General features: G+C 40.9%; 1 protein-coding gene across 1 annotated transcript; it reads left to right on the top strand.

Moving 5' to 3' along the window:
* The first annotated feature begins 2,725 nt into the window (after window positions 1-2,725).
* Window positions 2,726-24,201, top strand: LOC139413789 (interferon-induced protein 44-like). Its single transcript, XM_071161546.1, has 8 exons — window positions 2,726-3,747; window positions 11,879-11,980; window positions 12,293-12,326; window positions 17,193-17,397; window positions 22,058-22,207; window positions 22,403-22,574; window positions 22,744-22,844; window positions 23,142-24,201. The coding sequence occupies exons 2-8, from the start codon at window positions 11,920-11,922 to the stop codon at window positions 23,313-23,315; spliced, it is 897 nt and encodes a 298-aa protein (XP_071017647.1). The 5' UTR covers window positions 2,726-3,747; window positions 11,879-11,919; the 3' UTR covers window positions 23,316-24,201.

Raw genomic sequence — 24,201 nt, 5'->3', positions numbered from 1 at the left:
AACAGGTCAGGATTCCATAGCCGCAGCCAGAACAGTTGAAACTGGAGCAGCAGCATGGCCAGGTGGATTGGGACAGCAAGGAGTCATCATGCCAGGTAGTCCTGAGGCATGGTCCTAGGGCTCAGGTCCTCCGAGAGAGAGAAAGAAAGAGAGAAAGAGAGAATTAGAGAGAGCATACTTAAATTCACACAGGACACCGGATAAGACAAGAGAAGTACTCCAGATATAACAAACTGACCCTAGCCCCCTGACACATAAACTACTGCAGCATAAATACTGGAGGCTGAGATAGGAGGGGTCAGGAGACACTGTGGCCCCATCCGATGATACCCCTGGACAGGGCCAAACAGGAAGGATATAACCCCACCCACTTTGCCAAAGCACAAGAGCACCAGTTTGTACCCAACCTTCACTGGCAATACAGCAACAAAGCATGGCAAAGCAAATGAGGTCAATGTCATCACACTCCTGGAGAGCAGAGGGCATGTTGTGGAGAACAGAGGCCTGGTGGTGCACCCTGACCGTCCTTGGTTGGGAGCCAGCTCAGATGGGATCCTTGATGCAACACAGCTCCTTGAGATCAAGTAATAATTGTTGAGTCAGCCAAATGGTGACATCAAAAGCTTGTATGATGGACAGTACCTAATTCACCCCAATAGAAAAGATGGATACTACCTTAAGCTGGGTATAAATGTTTTCAAGAAAATAGATTATTAGCTGTATGATTACAAGTATTGAACATTGTATTGTGAAATCATACTAATCAGAATTTTGTTGCAATGTGCTTTCTTATTCCTTCTTTCAGACACAAGTGACCATGATGTGCCGGGGCCTACAGAGCTGCAAGCTGGTCGTCTGGACACCAAGCGAGCACATAGAGTGGACATTTCATTTGATAAAGACAACACATGTGCAACAGCTGCAGAAGTTCTACTTTTTACAGATACTACCTAGGTTGGCTGATGATTTGGCTGAAAAGAAGATACATCTCTGCCCAAAGTACCTGGAGCTCTTTAAGTAAATGGGAGTGAGCAGTAGATTGAATTGTGTATGCCCAGCATATTAAATTAGTTTGAGCATGCACTTACTTCATGAAGTACTGTTTTAATAAATATATTAAATACAAAATATACTATTATTAGATAATCAATTTATTAAGAGATATACCTACACAAACAGTGTCATGATGTCACCAGTTTATTTTTCATAGGACAAAGTAAATTTTCATTAGACAGAACCAGTTAAAATAGGCAAGTTGGTACAGGCAGTTGTGTGAGCTGACAAAACAATGATTTAAAACAAATAGAGCTAACAGTAGGAATAAAATAATGTTACAAATGCTGACAATGTTTTGTAATTCATTAATAGGAATAAAGTGATGTAAATTTTTGTAATTCATAAACGATCAGTGCATGTTAGTCATGTTGATTGTGTTAGACAGTCTCTATTTGCTAGAAATAAGCTCTCCTCTCAGATTTACAAGAGCTGCACACATTTTAAGTATGTTGTCAATTTTAGGGACCAAACTAATTGGCACAGTTTGTGAGAGAATCGCTACATTTCCCACCATAAGCCTCTGAAATTAACACAACCATTCCTGATGGAGCAGTTGCAACTAGATATTTTACAGTATTACTGGCATATTAGTGACTGTAAAATTCAGTTCTTGAGTCCAGATTTTAGCCTTCTGCAAAACACATTCTGTGCAGTCAATAACACAAGTTGTGTTTGAAAAATGATCCTGAAAAACCTGTGGCATGGCAGCCTTTATTGTTCCACGAGGCAGCCATGGAATGAGATCCTTGGTGTGCTCAGCAATAACATCTATCCAGAATTTCAATGTTTTACTGACCTGACCAGATTACCTTTTGAAGTGTCTTGCTAAATCAGCAATTACAAAGTTCTGTCTAAGTTTCATTAGGGTCAACAGAATTTGGTCTACAACTGGCATTGCTGATGTGGGGGCAAAACCTTGGAAGCAAGACACAAGAGTGTTGAATTCTAGTAGTGGAATCCCTGTGTGCAGCAGACAGTCTGCATCATCTTTCACTGTAACATCTGCAATAGATAGTGACCTCTCAGGGGCTGATGCAGTTGTCATGCCACATGTGATAATAGGTCCTTTGGAGTAGGTGTGGTACTCCATTGCTGGGTCTGACCACTGTGTTTGGGTATCATGCAAGGCCTTTGAAACCTGGCTTAGAACCTGGCTCCTCAGAAACCTCTACCATACCAGACTCATCTGCAGTTGATGATTAGTTGAATAAGAATATAGATGATTAGTTCATGAAATTATTTGGTAAAGACCTGGAAAAGCAAATACACTAATTAGGGATACTTTAAAAACATTTTTAACTTTAACATTTTTAACTCCCTGTGCCTTACTTATATTGTTTATCAGACTATTCACTACTGCAAATAAGCACTCTAAACCCAGTGGGATACATAGACTAGGTTTAATATTTTCAAAACAAATATTCTGTATCTATTAGCTAGAACACCTGCCAAATACAGGGTAAATGTTGGCTGTGACAGGTAGTTTATTATTAATATTATTATAAATTAAGAATAATCATGGATTAAAGGTTACACAATATGTACCATATTTCTAATGCCAGGTAGCCTTCCACTGACTCAGTGTTTACAATTATAAAGCGTTTAATATAGATTTCGTAAGTGGCAAAAAATAATTCTGGTAGAAATTAAAGAGATTAATTTCAGACCCTAACAAACACGCAATATCAAAACTAGTCGACATAACGTTACCTATTCTTGTGACATGTATGTCAACCCTCCTGCTGAGGCGGAGTCTCATAACCCAGAGAGAGCGTTGGGTATGGGTTATAGTGCGTTGACGTTTTATCAACAAAGCGAAACGAGGATTGTTGTTTTTGAGACAATTTCTTTTCACTTTGTCGTCATTTGGGAGGCAATGGAAACTACCATCTCGTGACAGGAACATTCTGATTTAGTTTTAGGTTTATGATCGAATGACTCCAATTTCAACATCTAGCGAGTGAATGTTTTATTATTCCTTATCCCAGTTGGCTAGCTTCTAAAACCAAAAATACAGCTGGTCAACTCAGTACCGCTACTTCCGCAGGAAATGCCACCCATTATGGTTTCCCCAGGAAACTTCTGGATAAAAACATGTTTTCACTTTGTCATTATGGGGAATTGTCTGTAGAGGAGTAAAAAACAACGATTTAAACCATTTTAAATTCAAGCTGTATCACAACAAAATGTGGAATAAGTCATGGAGTATGAATTAAATATTTCCGAAGGCACTTTAGAAGCAAGTTTTGGTACCTTAATTGTGTTCTGGAATAAAATCACATTTACATGAATATTGACCACAAAGATTGCCATTTTCCCAATGACTATAATGGGGGATTCTGCTTCTTGAATACAACAGCCTGCAGCATCCAGGTCGGCCTTCAACATTATGTCCTCGATGAGATGGGACAGTCATAAAACAGAGTCATATTGAAAGTGAAAATATGGCCCCTCTATTCCTGTAATGGTACCATTTACAGGAAATTGGTATAGAAATAAGAGAGCCAGATTGCCCTCTCTACTTGATAGATTTGTAGAATTATCTAGTTATTCTATATCTAAACACTGGAAAGTGAAAATCACTGCACCAGTCAATTTCACTTTCTATTGTAGCCTATATAAGTGCAGCTGCAATCATTGTTTCACATCTATATCAGCATCTCAGTCTCAGGAGGAACTAGTACCAACAAGGTAAGTCTGTGGCATTACCAATTATTCTACTGATAAATATTGGTAGAGGACCTACTTGATATACAGTACAGTATATTCTTCCCATTTGCAATGTAAAAGGAAAAATGTAATTGCTATATTTCAATGTTTGTAGAAGCTCCCTGTAATTTGTGCAAAAGGGGAATGTGTTACATTGTCTTCTATTGTTCTTACAGTATATAGCCTCTATATTACGGGGCAGTTTACAATATACAGATTAAGCCTATACGATAAATACGAAATAAGACATTATACTTTAACAGAAATTGAATTGTAACCTGTGAAATTGCATTCCACCCATCTTTGCTTTCACAAACACCTGACAAGCTAGTTTTGAGTGCATTTTTTGTTACTACATTACAAATGTATTGGAAACAGGTTATTAAGTCATTTCACATGCCGTGGAACATGTCAGAAATGCAAACGAAGCTTGTTACTTTTGTGTGAAATGTCCGGCAGGGAATACTGGACTAATGCTGCTTTTCAACTGTATACACCCTTATATTATACTAGGGAAATTGTGTTTCCCTAGCTAGGGCTGACAGTGAGGACATGTGAAGAGTAGAATCAACAACCTCTGCATAGTCAAAACAGTTGCTTTATGAGAAGGTGTTAAAGTTCACAGTTAACCATTGTTATGACAGCTGAAAAGTACCAGTGGCCTACCTTTGGCCCCAAGTAAGAGAAGGTCTGCTTGAGCCATGGCCCAGTGAGACATGGGTGCCAGCCATCGACTGCAGCCCCAAATGTTTTTGTTCCAGACCCAAACCATTTGATCAGGGCAAGCTCTAGTCTTTGTGGGGCCCTAAGTGGGATTTGGGCCCTAAGTGGGAAATATGTTTTAAAGTAAATTTCCTGCAATTATACACATTTTGCCATTGGGCGTAAAGACAATGTTGCTGCTTTAAACCACTTTTTTTGCAGTTCTACACATTCTGCCATGGGGCTCAGAGAACACTGTAGCAATGTTAAAGCAAGTGTTGTGTTGTTATACACATTTTCCATGGGGCAGAGAGAAAAGTTTGCAATTTTATTACACATTTAATGTAATTCTACTCATTTTGCCATGGGACATAGATACATTTGTTTCAGTTAATTTCAAGAAATGACTTATGCTGTGTTAATGATACTGTATCTGAGTAAGAGTGACTATAGCCAATAGCCAATTCATGCAATTCTACTAATATAGCCAATTTGTGAACTTGTACTATTCGAACTCAAGTATTCAAACTCTCAACAGTCGTTTTTGGTCGGGGCACCCTAGTGGCCAGAGGCCCTATGTGACTGCTTATGTTGCCTGGACCCAGCCCTGCTTTTGATGGTCGAATAATTGTTAAATTGCACACTTTAGGACCAAGCAGATGACTTGGAACTTTGCACCCAGCAGTTTCTAAATCCATTATGGCATGTTACATTTGTTTTCTTCCTATGAATTTGGCTCCAGACTTGGGACATAATTGCTAATAGCCCAAACATTTCCAATTCCTGAAAGCTAAGACTCTCAGGAACATATCTTCTGTTCTAAAAAAAGATCAAATACCCAATGATTGCCTGATGATCTTTCTTCTGCTTTCCTAAATGTTCCAATACCTGTATGATGCATTTCAATCACTTGAAAGCATACCTAATTCAGACTTCATTTGGCATTACCTGACTTAACTTATCCATGTCTTATTTATAAAGTCAGATTCAAAAGCTTCATCAAATAACTTTAACAGATTTGTTATAGATACGCTCAGGGTCCTAAAATAGAAAATAAAATAGTGTACTGGTCCATTTTATCCCTACTTTAAAACAAATATGTGTTAATAGGGCAGTAAATATATACTGAAAAAATATATAAATGCAACATGCAGCATTTCAAAGATTTTACTGAGTTACAGTTCAGGAAATCAGTCAATTGAAATAAATAAATTAGGCCCTAATCTATGGATTTCACATGACTGGGCAGGGGCGCAGCCATGGGTGGGCCTGTGAGGGCCCACCCACTTGGGAGCCAAGCTGACCCACTGGGGAGCCAGGCCCAGCCAATCAGAATGAGTGATTCCCCACAAAAACGCTTTGTTACAGAAAGAAATACTAAAATGCTCACAAATAGGGATGTAAACAAATTTGTGCACAAAATTTGACAGAAATATGCTTTTTGTGCGTCTGGAAAATTTCTGGGATCTTTTATTTCAGCTCGTGAAACATGGGACCAGCACTTTACATGTTGCGTTTATATTTTTGTTCAGCGTAATAGAAAAAATATATGTATACAGTAGAATGCACTGTACTTCGGCATGGTCTGCCACTAGTGCTGAGCAATTTATTCACATTACTTTACTTAAATAAAGTATTTCAGTTGTTGTGTATATTACATTTGTTTTATTTGATAACTTTATTATTTAATTCCAAGTCATCATCTCATCTCCAAAGAGCTGCTGCCTATGCTGTCTGACAAAATCACTATTTAAGTAGTTCTTCGAAGTAAATAAGGCATACTGCTGACTGCTGATTACCAACTGTCAATCACTTAGATCATGTATTTTCAGGTAGAGATAAATCACAAAGCAACTGCTCCCTATCCCTTTTGAGCATGCATTTTTCTGTCTCTTCTCACTCTCAGTGTCTGCCCCACACTAACCTAATGTCGCAGGCATAAAATAAACAAACTGACAGGACAAGTAGGCGCGCAATGGATTATGGTGAATGTAGTTAATTAGCACGTTTTATGTAGAATATTGGCCTGTTGGAAACTACAACTCCCTAATATGCACAGTTCGGGCTTGATCTCATTTATTTCTAGAAAAATAAACAACTGCGTAAACAAGATGGTGCTGACAGAGAGGGCTGCCTCGCTTCTAGTCATTAGAAAACTTTGCAGTATTTTTTTTTAATGTATTATTTATTACATTGTTAGCCCAGACAATCTTAAGTGGTATTACATACACCATGAGGAACTATTGGATATCAGAGCAACGTCAACTTACCAGCACTACAACCAGGAAAATGACTTTCCCAAAGTGGATCCTTTGTCCGCACCACCCAGGGCATTTGAACTGATCCCAGAGGCTGACCCAAAACAACGCCGCCGGAGAAGAAGAAGACAGAGCGGTCTTCTGGTCAAACTTTGGAGGTGCGTACACCACCCACCGCTTCCGAGTATATTACTCGCTAATGTCCAGTCTAGATAACAAGATCGACGAAATTAGGGCAAGGGTTGCTTTCCAGAGAGACATAGGGATTGTAACATACTCTATTTCACGGAAACATGGCTCTCTCGGGATATGCTGTCGGAGTTGGTAAAGCCACCTGGATTCTCAGTGCGTCGCACTGACATGAGTAAACATCTCTCCAGAAAGAAGAAGGGCGGGGGTGTATGTTTCATGTTTAATGACTCATGGTGTCATTTTAACAACATATAGGAACTCAAGTCCTTTTATTCACCTGACCTAGAATTTCTCACAATCTAATGCCGACCATATTATCTACCAAGAGAATTCTCTTCCGTTATTGTTACAGCAGTGTATATCCCCCCTCAAGCCAATACCACGACGGCCCTCAAGGAACTACACTGGTCTTTATGCAAATTGAAAACCATATATCCTGAGGCTGCATTTATTGTAGCTGGGGACTTCAACAAAGCTAATTTGAGAACAAGGCTACCTAAATTCTATCAGCATATCGCCTGTAGCACTCACGCTGGTTAAACGTTGGACCCTTGTTACTCTAACTTCTGCAATGCATACAAGGCCCACCCTCGCCCTCCTTTTGGCAAATCTGACCACGACTCCATTTTGATTCACCCTTCCAATAGGCAGAAACTCAAACAGAATGTACCCATGCTAAGGACTATTCAACGCTGGTTTGACCAATCGGAATCCACACTTCGAGATTGTTTTGATCACGCGGACTGGGATATGTTCCGGGTAGCCTCAGAGAATAATATCGATTTATACGCTGATGCGGTGAGTGAGTTTATAAGGAAGTGTATAGAAGATGTTGTACCCACTGACAATTAAATCCTACCCTAACCAGAAACAGTGGATAGATGGCAGCATTCGCGCAAAACTGAAAGAGCGAACCACCGCATTTAACCATAGAAAGGCAACTGGGAATATAGCCAAATACAAACAGTGTAGTTATTCCCACCTCAAGGCAATCAAACAAGAAAAATGTGGGGGAAGAGACTAAGTGGAGATGCAATTCAATGGCTCAGACACGAGACGTATGTGGCACCGTCTACAGACAATCACGGACTACAAAAGGAAAACTGAATTCTTGCTTCCGAACAAACTAAACACCTTCTTTGCCCGCTTTGAAGATAATACAGTGCTACCGACACAGCCAGCTATTGTGTTTACGGACATATTCAATCTCTCCCTATCCCAGTCTGTTGTCCCCACATCCTTCAAGATGGCCACCATTGTTCCTTTACCCAAGAATACAAAGGTAACTAAACTAAATGACTATTTCATAGCACTCACTTCTGTCATCATGAAGTGCTTTGAGAGACTAGTCAAGGATCATATCACCTCCACCTTACCTCTCACCCTAGACCCACTTCAATTTACAGGTGCATCAAAGCTGGGACCGAGAGACTGAAAAACAGCTTCTATCTCTAGGCCATCAGACTCTTAAACAGCCATCACTAGCACAGAGAGGCTGCTGCCTACAGTGGCGTACAGCAGTTCAGCCACCCGGGGAGACTCGTCGAGGCCTGGTGACAGACGGAGTATACATCACGAGGCGATGGCTCCATCTGCTGGACGTGCCAGGTCTCGACGGGCTCTTCGCCCAGGACTAATTGAGGCTGATTGGGGAGTTGGTGAGTAATCAAGGGCTGATTGATCACCAGCTGTACAAGCCCTATAAAGCTGCCAGAAGGGCAGCACACAGGGAAGGACTGGGAAAGTAAGGGGGCTTCCGTGTAGTTGGAGACGGTGCCCGAGCTAAGACGAGGGAGTTTGTGTGCTCAACAGGATATAACAAGACCCGGAGCCCAGATGAGGGTATCCCAGAGAGGGTCTCATGGGGGAGACCTATCCTTTTCTTTCGAGCTAATCATACTCTGTCCGTGTCTGATCTGTGTAAATATCTTGACCCAACCCACAGTACATACAGACTTGAAATCATTGGTCACTTTAATAAATGGAACACTAGTCACTTTAATAATGCCACTTTAATAATGTTTACATATCCTGCATTACTCATCTCATATGTACAGTTGAAGTCGGAAGTTTACATACAACTTAGCAAAATACATTTAAACTCAGTTTTTCACAATTCCTGACATTTAATCATAGTAAAAATTCACCGTCTTAGGTCAGTTAGGATCATCACTTTATTTTAAGAATGTGAAATGTCATAATAATAGTAGAGAGAATTATTTATTTCAGCTTTTATTTTAATAAGTTTATATAAGCCATCCACAAGCTTCCCACAATAAGTTGGGTGAATTTTGTCCCATTCCTCCTGACAGAGCTGGTGTAACGGAGACAGGTTTCTAGGCCTCCTTGCTCGCACACGCTTTTTCAATCCTGCCCACAAATGTTCTATTGGGTTGAGGTCAGGGCTTTGTGATGGCCACTCCAATACCTTGACTCTTCTGTCTTTAATAAGCCATTTTGCCACAACTTTGGAAGTATGCTTGGGGTCATTGTCCATTTGGAAGACCCATTGCGACCTAGCTTTAACTTCCTGACTAATGTATTGAGATGTTGCTTCAATATATCCACATATTTATCCTCCCTCATGAAGCCATCTATTTTGTGAAGTGCACCAGTCCCTCCTGCAGCAAAGCACCCCCACAACATGATGCTGCCACCCCCGTGCTTCACAGTTGGGAGGGTGTTCTTCGGCTTGCAAGCCTCTCCTTTTTCCTCCAAACATAACGATGGTCATTATGGCCAAATAGTTATATTTTTGTTTCATCAGACCAGAGAACATTTCTAAAAAAGCTTTGTCCCCATGTGCAGTTGCAAACCGTAGTCTGACTTTTTTATGGTGGTTTTGGAGCAGTGGTTTCTTCCTTGCTGAACGGCCTTTCAGGTTATGTCAATGTAGGACTCGTTTTACTGTGGATATAGATACTTCTGTACCTGTTTCCTCCAGCATCTTCACAAAGTCCTTTGCTGTAGTTCTGGGATTGATTTGCACTTTTCGCACCAAAGTAAGTTCATCTCTAGGAGACAGAACGTGTCTCCTTCCTGAGCGGTATGACGGCTGCGTGGTCCCCTGGTGTTTATACTTGCGTGCTGTTTTTTGTACCAATGAACGTGGTACTTTCAGGCATTTGGAAATTGCTCCCAAGGAACCAGACTTGTGGAGGTCTTGGATGATTACATTTTATTTTCCCATGATGCCAAGCAAAGAGGCATTGAGTTTGAAGGTAGGCCTTGAAATATATCTTCAGGTACACCTCCAATTGACTCAAATGACTGGAATTGTGATACAGTGAATTATAAGTAAAATAATCTGTCTGTAGGAAAAAGTAGATGTCCTAACCGACTTGCCAAAACTATAGTTTGTTAACAAGAAATTTGTGGAGTGGTTGAAAAACTAGTTTTAATGATTCCAACCTAAGTGTATGTAAACTTCCGACTTCAACTGTATGTACTGTATTCTATACTATCTATTGCGTCTTAGCCTATGCCGCTCTGTCATTGCTCATCCACATATTTATATATTTGTATTCCATTCCTTTACTTAGATTTGTGTGTATTAGGTATCTGTTGTGGATTGTTAGATATTACTTATTAGATATTGCTGCACGGTCGGAATTAGAAGCACAATCATTTCGCTACACTCGCAATAACATCTGATAACCATGTGTATGTGACCAATAACATGTGATTTGATTTGATTTTGAGCTCGCAAATGTTTTTTTATTTTATGGAATTCAAATAATTCAACCCGACGTCGGTTCTATAAAGATTGTAATTGTGTCAATATGTTGTGAATATTGTAGAAAATCCTCACAGCCGTTTTCCATACTGAAAAGTGATGAACCACAACGTGCACCAGCTTACCATGCAGTATGTTCCTCCGAAGTATGAGTTGAAGAAATTACAATCTTGGGTTTGGGGATTTCCACCAGTCTTCGTGGTTTTTATAAGCAGGGAGAATAAATTGTACAATTGTAAACTAACAAAGTATCTTTGAAGTTGTAACCAACGTATAATCCTGAGTGGCGCAGCGAGCTAAGGAACTGCATCTCAGTGCAAGAGGGGTCACTATAGTACCTGGTTCAAATCCAGGCTGTAGCACATCTGGCTGTAATTGGGAGTCCCATAGGGCAGCACACAATTGGCCCAGTGTAGTCCAGGTTTGGTCGGAGTAGGCTGTCATTGTAAATAAGAATTTGTTCTTAACTGACTTGAAACTGAAACCCCAGGACCCAACTAGTAGTTAAATAAACATTTAAATATCTGATAAGGTCCAATATCTGCTAGCTGGACATTCATCTTGAAGTGCACCAGATTGATGCATTTAGCTATTGAAATTCCTTTTGTTTTCTTCCGGGGGAAACCCCAGGACCCAACTAGTAGGGTTCCCCCTCTGGCTTTGGGCAGAGCCCCCAATGTCCTCAAATCCTAGCAAAGCCCCTGGTGCCGGCCAGCATGGATGGAAAAATAAAAGTGAGCCTTTGGGCAAAACACTGGGGTAAAACCTGTACAGAAATACGCCATAGCATTTTCAATGGAGCCATTGAGCTTTTTTTATTCCAGGACCAGGCTTGATCTGTCTGTGAAACTGACCCTAAATGTTATGTGTGTTTTGTGAAATAAATAGAGCTCAAATTGCTGACTTATAACGATTGCTTTGCGTTTCTTGGTCAGTAGTTTCTCGATGTCTGAAGCCACCTTCTCCACCATCTCATAAGGAGAATTCTTCACTAGGCTGAACTACCATCTTTTCTCAATGTAGATCTGCAAAAATAGTTTTAAATACAGACATCATCATTTTGAGTGCAGTTATATGATAGTTCCACATGTTGTACTGATTGTATACTGATTATATTACAGTATTTCACATCATTTGCAACAGTTTCCGATCCTTGAGTTGTCAGCAACAAGGAGGTACCCAGAACATACTTAACACATATCTGTTTGTATGTCGCTCTTTGCAGACTCGGATAGTATTTTTATATTCCCCCTCTGAAAAGCAAAGATGGGCGGAGAAGTCTCTACACCATCACCATCACCACCACCACCACCACCACCAACAAAGGGTAAGAGACATATGACATATCTGTAAAATACCCTTTAAGTGAATATATCGGCTGTGAGTGCAAAATCTGTTCAAGTACAGTTCATCAGTCACAATTCCTGTCACTTGTTCTGGAAATCAGCATACTCTGTTTTAGAGCATGCATTGACAACAGTCTCAAGGCAGTACTTATCATTGACTGTAGTCTACTCTCATTTATTGTGTGTAATCAAAATCATCAGATTCTTTTGAAAATGATAGATGGGGGTATTGGAATCTAGAAAACAATAATTAAGTTAATTTAATCAAAATGTGTCCCATGTGTGTCACACAGAATTTGACAAACAATGGAGGAAAACATGTTGGAGGTAAGTACTATACTGTCTGATCAAATATTGAGGATGAAGGAGTGGAGATCCCTCACTTTTTTCAATTTGAGAATACACAGAAATATTATTTCTGGAAAATGAATAATAATAAATTCTAAATATTTATTTTCTAATCACCATAAAAAAACATTAGAATGACAAACCAAATAAATATGTATAGCAGCCTAGAGGCAGGTAAATGGGCATTTCTTCCCTGTCTTCTCCCTGGCGGTGGCGAGAAGGATGAAGAATATAGGCTACAGGGGTTCCTACTTTAAAAGTTGCGTCATACTGCGGCACACCTTGAGGGCTGCTGCAGCATTCTGTGGCATGTTATCTATTTGTCAGACATTTTTTCTGTTAATGCAAGTTATTGTTAGTTTGCCCCAAACCTAACACTTTGTAGTCAGGACAAACATTTTTGTAGTATTTAGTGTCTAGTTGCATTAGCCGGTAATAGCATGCTTTTAGCTGTTTTTAAAAATCGAAGAGGTGATAAATACTAACACGGTTCAGGAGAAGACCCAGATGCAGACAGTTCAAAGTAACAAATGTTTATTACAAAAACAGGGGGCAGGCAAATGACAGGTTAAGGGCAGGCAGAGGTCAGTAATCCATAGCAGAGTCTGAAAGGTACAGAACGGCAGGCAGGCTCAGGGTCAGGGCAGACAGAATGGTCAAAACCGGGAAAACTAGAAAACAGGGACTAGAGCAAAACAGGAGTACGGGAAAACCGACGGTTGACTTGACGAAACAAGACGAACTGGCAACAGACAAAGAGAGAACCCAGGTATAAATACACTGGGGATAATGGGGAAGATGGGTGACACCTGTCAGTACCATAAGGGTCAGTACAAACTTTGATTGAGGAAATTATGACATAATAAAAAATAAAAAATGTAAATCAATAAATAGCACTACACCACTGACTGTCAATCAAATAATCTTGAGCTGCTTGCATGCAGCCTGCCTGTGCACAGACCACTGTCTCCTAAAACAAGTACAGTGCCTTGCGAAAGTATTCGGCCCCCTTGAACTTTGCGACCTTTTGCCACATTTCAGGCTTCAAACATAAAGATATAAAACTCTATTTTTTTGTGAAGAATCAACAACAAGTGGGACACAATCATGAAGTGGAACGACATTTATTGGATATTTCAAACTTTTTTAACAAATCAAAAACTGAAAAATTATATCTTTATGTTTGAAGCCTGAAATGTGGCAAAAGGTCGCAAAGTTCAAGGGGGCCGAATACTTTCGCAAGGCACTGTACTTTAAAGTTTGTTAAATTACTTACCAAGACAGTTAGTAGAAAGAAAGCACACTACCCTACCATTAAAAAACAGCATAAAAATCAACACAGCAGCACATCAATCAGGAAAATGTATTGTTGTCAGGGAAATGATACAGAACATTCAGTAACACTTTACTTGACATCCAGTGCTATAACACATTATGACATGGTTATAACCATGTCATATGTCATAACAGCTTACACAATTAAGTTATAACGCCAGAAACGCTGGTGTTTGGAGGATACATTGGCACGAGTGTTAGGCCCTAGACGAAGTGCTAATATATCCTCCAAACACCAGCTTTGAGGGCATTATCACTTTTATACAACGTATTCAAATAACGACTGACATTTTCATTAAAAACATTATTTTGATGAATTTATTCATATTATTTCATCCTTCCACAAGACTTACATTTCCCTCACTAACTTAAAACATCAGCTATCTGAGTAGCTAACCGATCGCTGCAGCTGTACATAGTCCATCTGTAAATAGCCCACCCAATCTACCTACCTCATCCCCTTATTGTTTTTATTTACTTTGCTGCTCTTTTGCACACCATGTTCACTACTTACACACCATCATCTGCTCATCATCATCTGCTCATCTATCACTCCAGTGTTAATCTGCTCAATTGTAATTACTTTGCTACTATGGCCTATTTATTGCCTTACCTCCTCAAGCCATTTGCACACACTGTATATAGACTGTATTTTATTTATATTGTGTTATTGACTGTATGCTTGTTTATTTTATGTGTAAATCTGTGTTGTTGTTTCTGTCACACTGCTTTGCTTTATCTTGGCCAGGTCGCAGTTGTAAATGAGAACTTGTTCTCAACTAGCTTACCTGGTTAATAAAAGGTGAAATAAAAATTACATTAAATTAAAATAGTCCCGACACAAATCTAGGGTTGCTACCCAAGCTGGCTGGTTGTTTGTTCTATTGGTTCGGTTGCTAGAGACTCGACTCAGTCATTCAGTCTTTTTGTTCTGTATCTATGGATATATGGTCATTCGTTCTAAATGTTCCATTGCCATCCTGGCTGGCAATGTTCTTATCCGTTGCTTGCTAGCTAGCCAACTATGGCTAACTTAGTCAAAAAGCGCAGCCAGAATAACAGCAAAGTAGTCGCATTTGTCTTTGTTTAAGCTGTTTTCTAGTGACATTTATTTGAATACATCCATAACAATGAGCTAATGAGGCGCGATTTCGCCTGGCATAGAAAATGTGCTCACTCTTCAGGACACTGTTGTTCAGAGGAGCTAGCCAACAACACAGCTAACACAATTATGCTGATTCATGATTTCAACTGGCTGAGAAAAGCTGCCTGCCTGTCTGTCTCATACCGACACGTTCATTACTATGAGACAACTGGAGATCAAATTTTTATATTAAAACAATGTTGCAAATGTCGGAGAGACAGACAGCAAGGTTTATACAAACCTCCTCTGTATAAACTAAATGTTAGTCTAAATGTCTAGATGCTTGTTATAGTGGAGATCAAGTTTATAAATTGTGCAGTCAGATGGAACAGAGTAAATAGGCATTTTAACGTCATAGATTTAGCCGGTGGTAACTTGAGGAATAGAAACCGGCTGGAATGCAGTTTTAACCAATCAGCATTCAGGATTAGACCCACTCGTTGTATAACTCATATATTTACACCTGTTGTGACATATATTGTGATATTTTATTAAGGCTGGTTATAACACCTAATAAGATTGTCAAAGCCCATATTTATTCAAATGAGATGTTTTCCCTACCAAGAAGTTTACTTTTGTTTGAAGATGTGTTTCTTAAATCATTTGTTGTTGTTGTAATGAATTCTTTACAGCCATGTTTGCATCATATTTTACATCACTTGAGGAAAATACACTTTATGACACTGTCAAGAAGCATTATGACCATCATAATCACATAAGCCAGATATACAGTACGTGATAGGCCTATGCCCTTATGTCAATCATCAGTCAAAAAGAGGGTTCTTGACCTGCTCCTGAAATCTGCTCATGCTTTCATTCCAGTCATCAGCAACAGAGCATTGGGGTAGGTGCTTCTCTGATATCAATGTGTGCGCAATTACAATGATAATTTAAAATGGTCAATACATTTTTTTGTTGAAGTTAAATAACTATATACTGTTGACACAGACTATGGTGTAATGGAATGTTTTGCCTTGTCTGGTAGGTTTTGTGGGTTTTGACACTCTTGTGTAGGTGTCATAACCAGCCATAAAATGCAATATATGTCACAACAGGTCTAAATATATGGGTCATGACAGAGTTATGACCATATTATAACAGGTTATGGCACATTATGTCAGATGTTATGACATATTATGACATGGTTATGACCGTGCCATAATATATTATTACGTTGGGTGTCAAGTAAAGTGTTAATGAACATTCTATGCCGCCGCAGAATTCTACTATCTGAAAAGGTACAGATGCTTCTGATGCGGACTTTGTTTAATTGTCAGAAAAATGATCAATTGTCGCTATCGTCATGTTACTGTTCTATGTCTGTAAAGGGTCGCGGTAGATATAACTTCATTGCCCGGCCCTAGTGGTCATACATACGCAGCAGGACCATTATTCTGTATGTGAGTTGACATGAAATTTTATGATATTTTCTTATCATTTTAATGGAAAACCAATTAAAAAAAATGTTAAGTAAAATTGTCACAGGACAGACAATTCAAAACAAACTTCTGTCACGCCTTGACCATAGAGAGCCATTGTTTCTATATGGTGTAGTAGGTCAGGGCGTGACTAGGGGGTGTTCTAGCTTAATATTTCTATGTTGGTGTTTTGTATGGTTCCCAATTAGAGGCAGCTGGTAATCGCTGCCTCTAATTGGGGATCATATTTAGGTAGCCAGTTTTCCCACCTGTGTTTGTGGGATATTGTTTTGTGTGTGTGCTAGTTGCACCACTTATGTTACTTTTCATTTTTGGTTTATTGTTTTGCCTAGAAGTTTTGCTTTATTAAAAGAGTGGAACTCAACACACGCTGCGCCTTGGTCCTTATTACAAACGTGACCATTTTTGGGGGATACATTTCTGTTTTACCATGTATGAATATGTTATTCAATGTGTTTCTATGGTCTAATAGCAGTATGGCCAAATTCAATGATTCATCAAATACCTTTTAAATATATTTCTTGGATACTTACAGGGATCCTAAAATAAATAGCTAAATTATTATTGTTATGACCATCTTAAAACAATTCCATATGTTAGCTTAGTAGAAAACTAGCCGTGAGCCCTTCCAAACCTCTCTGCCAAGAATTTTCTGTTTTTCCCCTCCCCACTCAGACCATTTCCAGACAATCCTAGCAAAATTATTGCTTGAGAAATTGCTCTTTACTAAGAAGCTATTTGATTATTGAAGTCAGGTGTGTGCCAGCTAGAGCTGGACCAAAGTGTGTCACCAAAAGTGTGTCACCAATGAGGTCCCCGAGGACTGGAGTTGCCATCCCTGTTGTAGCATATGATATAGGTTGTAACCCATACTGTATGTCTTCCATGAGATGTGCTACAGAAGTAACACTTTATTTTATCTGACAGTAAACTAGAGAGAGATGCCATGGTTGCTGCACTGAGGAACTTTGAACTGAGTGATCCTGATGTGGGTCAGCTGAGATGCCTGCTACATGGACCAGTCGGTGCAGGGAAGTCCAGCTTCATCAACTCAGTCAACAACGTTTTCCAAGGACGATCAACACATAATGCCCTGGTAGCTGCTGCCTGTGGCACAACTTTCACCATGAAAGTAAGTTGGTTTGCCTAATAAATGTAACTACACAATTCAGGGATGGGATATGGCTTCCTAATATACCTTGGTACACTAAGACATTTCACGAGCCACATACAGGCAGAACAGAGACATGAAGAGAGACTTATAGAAACAAAGAGTGGTCATCTGCACACTTTCAAAGAGGCCCAGTGCAGTCTAAATGACATTTTCCTGTGTTTTGTATCATATTGTACAACAGCTGATAAAAATAACACTGTAAAAGCGTGAACAAATGTGATCATCGTTATTTACTGATGGTTGCTGGTTGAAAATACAATTTACACAGCACCTTCTAATCAGCAGGTTTAACATGGCAGAGTTTTGGCTTGCCTTTTGACATCATCAGGCAGTATATGTTAATAGACCAATAACAAAGAGAGTTCCAAGCCTCTCTGCCAATAACAGCTAGTTTTCAGCTTACATATCTCTCCTAGTAGGCCCTCCAATCAGGCCCCTCACTCACACCTGCTCCCAGACAGTCCTAGCAAAATTCTGACTTTCTATTTTGGTTTCATAATGGAAAACTATTACAGTAAGGTACTTAACTGTTACCCAGAAATTATTTGATATGGAGCTAAAAACGGCTGCACTGGGTCTTTAATACAAAGCATAGTCAGTCACAGAGTCAGTCACAGATGTGTAGGTTTCAAAAAGTAGGATAATGGAAAGGATAGAAACTGCACACTGTTGGAAACATGGGAAAAATCCAAAACTTTTACACTGAGTGTACAAAAAAAATCCCCCCCGCATGAGGCCCCATCATATCAAGATTGCAACATGTTAAACCAACTTCCTGATCTTCAAATGCACCATTAATATTTCACATAGGGATTAATTGTTTTATATACACTGAGTGTACTAAACATTATGAACACCTGCTCTTTCCATGACAGACTGAACCAGGTGAATCCAGGTGAAAGCTATGATCTCTTATTGATATCGCTTGTTAAATCCACTTCAATCCGTGTAGATAAAGGGGAGGAGACGGGTTAAATAAGGATTTTTAAGCCTTGAGACATAGATTGTGTATGTGTGCCATTCAGAGGGTGAATGGGCAATACAAAATATGTACTGTAAGTGCCTTTGAACGGGGTATGGTAGTAGGGGCCAGACGCACCGGTTTGTATCAAGAACTGCAATGCTGCTGCTTTTTTCACGCTCAACAGTTTACCGTGTGTTTCAAGAATGGTCCACCACCCAAAGGACATCTAGCCAACTTGACACAACTGTGGGAAGCATCCCTATGGAATGCTTTTGACACCTTGTAGAGTCCATGCCCCAAAGAATTGAGACTTTTCTGAGGAAAAGGGGGGGGGGGGGGTATTGGAGAGGGGTGATGCTGATTGGCTGACAGCTGTGGTGTATCAGACTGTATACCATGGGTATGACAACATTTATTTTTACTGCTCTAAATGCATTGGTAACCAGTTTATAATAGCAATAAAGCACCTCAGGGCTTGTGATATATGGGCAAATCAAATCCAACTCCACATACACCTGTTAGCAGATGTTTTCACTTGTATAGCGAAATGCTTGTGCTTCTAGTTCCAACAGTGCAGCAAACTCTAACAAGTAATATCTGCCATGCCCTGACCATAGAGAGCCCTTGTTTCTCTATGGTGTAGTAGGTCAGGGTGTGAATAGGGGGTGTTCTAGTTTAAATTTTCTATGTTGGTGTTTTGTATGGTTCCAAATTAGAGGCAGCTGGTAATCATCTTCTCCAATTGGGGATCATATTTAAGTAACTATTTTTCCCACCTGTGTTTGTGGGATATTGTTTTGTGTTTGTGCATGTGCACCACGTAGTCACGTTTCGTTGTTCGTTTTTTGATTTATTGTTTTGTTTTAGTTTCACTTTGAAATAAATATGTGGAACTCAACACACGCTGCGCCTTGGTCCGTCTCTCCACATGTGACAGAATACACGTGACAGAATATCCCACCAACACTGGACTAAGCAGCGTGTAACGGAGATAAAGGAGTTTTGGACCTGGGAGGAGATCATGGGAGGTTGTGAGACCCTTCCTTGGAAGGAGACACCAAGGAAGGTGGAAGGACAGCGATGACGCCGGGGACCGCGGCCACAGAAGCCCCAAGTTTCTTTGGGGGGGGGGGGGGGGGGCACGAGGGGTGGTCGGCGGAGTGTGGAAGAGCGGGAAATCAGTCCGTTGCCATCTGTGCCAGCTCTTCGTACTCACCCTGAAGAGCCAGAGACCACCCGGGTGGCGATGGATATGTTGGGAGAGAGAGAAATGAGAGAGATGTTAGTTAGGTGTGTTCGACCGGCATCCGACCCTAGTCACGCCCTGACCTACTACACCATAGAGAAACAAGGGCTCTCTATGGTCAGGGCGTGACAGTACCCCCCTCCAAAGGTGCGGACTCCGAACGCAAAACCTGAAACCAAATGGGGAGAGTAGGGGGGGGATTAGTGTTGGTGGCGGCTCCGGTGTAGGTCATAGCCCCCGCCCAGATCCCGGATCCCGCCATCGCGCCGGGATGAACGCCGTGCCTGGACTGGGCATCGGCACAAAGGAGGACTCCAGCCATGGAGCTGGGTTGGACACCGTACCTGGACTGGGCACCGGCGCAGAGGAAGGCTCTGGCTTTGGAGCTGGACAGGACACCGGCGCAGAGGAGGGCTCTTGACATGGAGCAGGCTGGACCCCTTGCCTGGACTGGGCACCGGCGCAGAGGAAGGCTCCTGCCAGGGCTCTGGCTTTGGATCTGGACAGGACACCGGTGCAGAGGAGGGCTCTTGACATGGAGCAGGCTGGACCCCTTGCCTGGACTGGGCACCGGCGCAGAGGAAGGCTCCTGCCAGGGAGGGGGACTGGACGCCTTGCCTGGAAGCTCGGGACCGTTGACTGCCGCTGGAGGTTCCGGACCGTTGACCGTCGCTGGAGGTTTCGGACCGTGAACCGTCGCCGGAGGTTCCGGACTGTGAACTGTCGCCAGAAGCTCTGGACTGGGAACCGTCGCTGGAAGCTCTGGACTGGGAACCGTCGCCGGAAGCTCTGGACAGTGAACCGTCGCTGGAAGCTCTGGACTGGGAATGCGCACTGGAGGCCTAGTGCGTGGAGCCGGTACAGGTGGCACCGGACTGATGACATGCACTTCAGGGCGAGTGCGGGGATGAGGCACAGGACGTACCGGACTGGGAGGTGTTCTGGAGTCCACATGTGTGGAGCACAGGTTTCACCAGACTGCTAACCAGATCCTCTGGTCGAATGTAGAGCAGAACACACTTGCACAACATCTCTCTCATCTCTCTCTCTCCCAACTTCTCCATTGCCTCCCTGACGTTCTCTGGCTCTTCCCTCCCTGACGGTCTCTGGCTCTCCCAGCTCCATGTGCCCCCCCCAAAAAAAAAGAATCTTGGGTTTTTTTTGGCAGCGGACTGACGACACGCTCCTCATGGCGAGTGCGAGGAACCGGCACAAGACATATCGGGCTGGGGAGGCGCACTGGAGATCTGGTGCGTGGAGTGATGACCCGCTCATTCACTCTCCGCTGCTCGACTGGCCACCCCTTATTTATTTCAAAGTGAAACTTTCCACGATATGGCTGGTTTTCCTTTTGTAGTCCCGTGATTGTCTGTAGACCCTGCCACATACGTCTTGTGTCTGAGCCGTTGAATTGCAACTCCACTTTGTTCTAATACTGACTTTTTGCCTTATTGCCTTTTGGAGGGAATGACTACTCTTTTTCTATTCTTCCATATTCCCAGTCACCTTGCCATGTTTAAATGTGGTGGTTCACGCTTTCAGTTTTGCGCAAATGCTGCCATCTATCCACGGTTTCTGGTTAGGGTAGGTTTTAATAGTCACAGTGGGTACAACCTCTCCTATACACTTCCTAATAAACTCAGTTACTATTTCAGTGAATTCGTCAAAACTATTCTCGGAAGCTACCCGGAACATATCACAGTCCGCATGATCAAAACAATCTTGAAGCGTGGATTCTGATTGGTCAGACCAGCGTTGAATAGTCCTTAGCATGGGTACTTCCTGTTTGAGTTTCTGCCTAAAGGGAGAAGCTAAATGGAGTCGTGGTCAGATTTGCTGAAAGGAGGACAGGGAGGGTCTCGTAGGCATCCCAGAAGTTAGAGTAACAGTGGTCTAGTGTTTAAGCAGCGAGCGTACTACAGTCAACATGCTGATAGAATTTAGGCAGCCTTTTCCTAAAATTTGCTTTGTTAAAATCCCCAGCTACAATAAATGCAGCCTCAGGATATGTGGTTTCCAGTTTGCATAATGTCCAGTGAAGTTCCTACCACATGTTGCGTCATGCCAAAGAACAGCCCCCTAACCATGATATATTGGCCATATACCACACCCCCTCGGGCCTTATTTCTTAATTCTACTGTTAAGTTACATACTTTCAGTTGAGTAAACCGAAACATTAGTCTTGCACGTTTACTTTGTGCACCTTTTTGCACTTTGCACATTTTGGGGTATTGTGTCCCAAATAAATTATATATTTGTGCAGTCGGGATGTTTTATTATGTTTCCGAGTTCTATAATCTATAATTTGTAGATAATTATTTATCTAGAATTCTAGAATTCTATATCTATAATTATCTTCGAATATAAAAATTAAAATAATGTTATTAAAATAAAATGTTTCTTTTTAGTATAAGACACACTACATTCAAGGCCGTAGAGGAGAAAAACGTCTGCCCTTTGCATTCAATGATGTCATGGGTCTGGAGACACAGAAAAATGGGTTGCACCCTGATGACATCATCAATGCTCTGAAGGGCCATCTACCTGAGGGCTATGAGGTAATTCAGAAGTCATAAACACACACCAGCACGCACACACACACACACACACACACACACACACACACACACACACACACACACACACACACACACACACACACACACACACACACACACACTAGCCAAAGATTAAAATGAATTAGATGTAAACAAAGTAGTATCATCTGACAATTTTTATATTTTCTTTGACAGTTCAATCCTTTACACCCACTATCGGACCAAAAAGCAGAATACATTCAGAATCCCAGTTTAAGTGACAAAACTCACTGTCTGGTCAGTATTGTGACAGCAGACACAATCTCTCGCATGAATAAGGATGTCATAGACAAGATGAAACACATCAGGGCAGAAGCCAGTAAACTGCGTAAGTAAGCTCATCAAACCCTTTTGTTTTTTAGCGTTTCTAATCTAATCTCAATTGTAACTAACTGTGGTTGGGTATTCAGCTGTAGTAGTTTTTGACTTTTTAATATTACATGACAGTATTACTTAAGTTAGTCCTTCTATTAATTAATTATACATTTCTACGGCAGAAATCCCTCAAGTTGTTGTCATGACCATGCCAGACAAGGCTTGTGAGCTGGTGAACAGGGATGTGAAGAGAATCTACTACAGCAAGGCAATCAAAGATAAGGTAAATCACTGCAGAGCTAATGAAATTTCACAATGGCCACGTTCCAGGCTGACTACATTGCCAAATCTCACAACGCCCAGATACGATTTTATATATCAGCTGATCACATCATATGATAAAGCTGTACCTTTGATGCCCATAGGTACAGTTGATGACATGGCACGCAATTGGTTGATGTAATGCAACATCTGCAATATAGTCAACCTGGAAAGCGAAATCTTGGTTGTGCTGACCTGATCCAAAGATCATCCCTCATGCTAAATTTAACCAGCCCTTTTTGTCTTCATCGTTTCTCAGATGCAGATCTGCAGTAATGAGCTGGGCGTTCCAATGAACTGCATCCTGCCTGTGAAGAACTACCATGAGGAGGGGATGCTGGATGACGACATGGACATTCTGATCCTGAACGCCATGACTCAGATTATGAACTTCGCCAACGACTACATCTGGGACCTCCAACAACATGCATGAGTGTCACACGCTAGGAGATTAGAGAGCCATTTAGTACATAGCCTAGATTTGATTTCAGAGTAATTCAAGGTTAATGTAGTCTTTTTCCCCCATAGGAAATAGGACATTTGTTTTCGAGGCAGGATAAAGTAACATTGGAGGGAAAGTTGTCCTTCACATTTTTTCATATTGTGGTTGTATCATTTAACTTAATATAAAAGACTAAATATACTGTTTAAAGCTACAATGTGACTTAAAAATGTGACTTACCTGTTTAAATAAAATAAAAAATTTTAACATGATCAGTCTAATCAAAGGTACGGTAGATATAAGGGGATTTGACATCATTTTATCTGTGGCCAATAACCTTGAGCCTTCATGGATGGGCACTTCTAATGTAACTTTATGGAATTTTTATTTCATTGTTATTTATTTAACCTTTATTTAACTACGCAAGTCAGTTAAAACTTCTTCAGGATCTTTGGGTCCCCTGCGGGACGTTGAGCTAATGCATGCTAATGCGATTAGAATGAGGTTATAAGTAACAAGAAAATTTCCCAGGGCATAGACATGTCTGATATTGGCAGAAAGCTTCAAATACTGTTAATCTAACTGCACTGTCCAATATACAGTAGCTAGTACAGTGAAATAATACCATGCTATTGTTTGAGGAGAGTGCACAGTTTTGAAACATGAAAAGTTATTTATAAACCAATTAGGCACATTTGGGCAGTCTTGATACAAGATTTTGAAAATAAATACAATGGTTCATTGGATCAGTCTAAAACTTTTCACATACACTGCTGCCATCTAGTGGCCAACATCTAAATTGCAGCTGGGCTGGAATAATACATGATGGCCTTTCTCTTGCATTTCAAAGATGATGGTATAAAAAAATACAAAAGAA

This window comes from Oncorhynchus clarkii, chromosome 7 (assembly GCF_045791955.1).
Source record: "Oncorhynchus clarkii lewisi isolate Uvic-CL-2024 chromosome 7, UVic_Ocla_1.0, whole genome shotgun sequence".
Classification (NCBI taxonomy): domain Eukaryota; kingdom Metazoa; phylum Chordata; class Actinopteri; order Salmoniformes; family Salmonidae; genus Oncorhynchus; species Oncorhynchus clarkii.
Note: the sequence above shows the minus strand (reverse complement) of the source record. Positions and strands in the feature narration are given on the sequence as shown.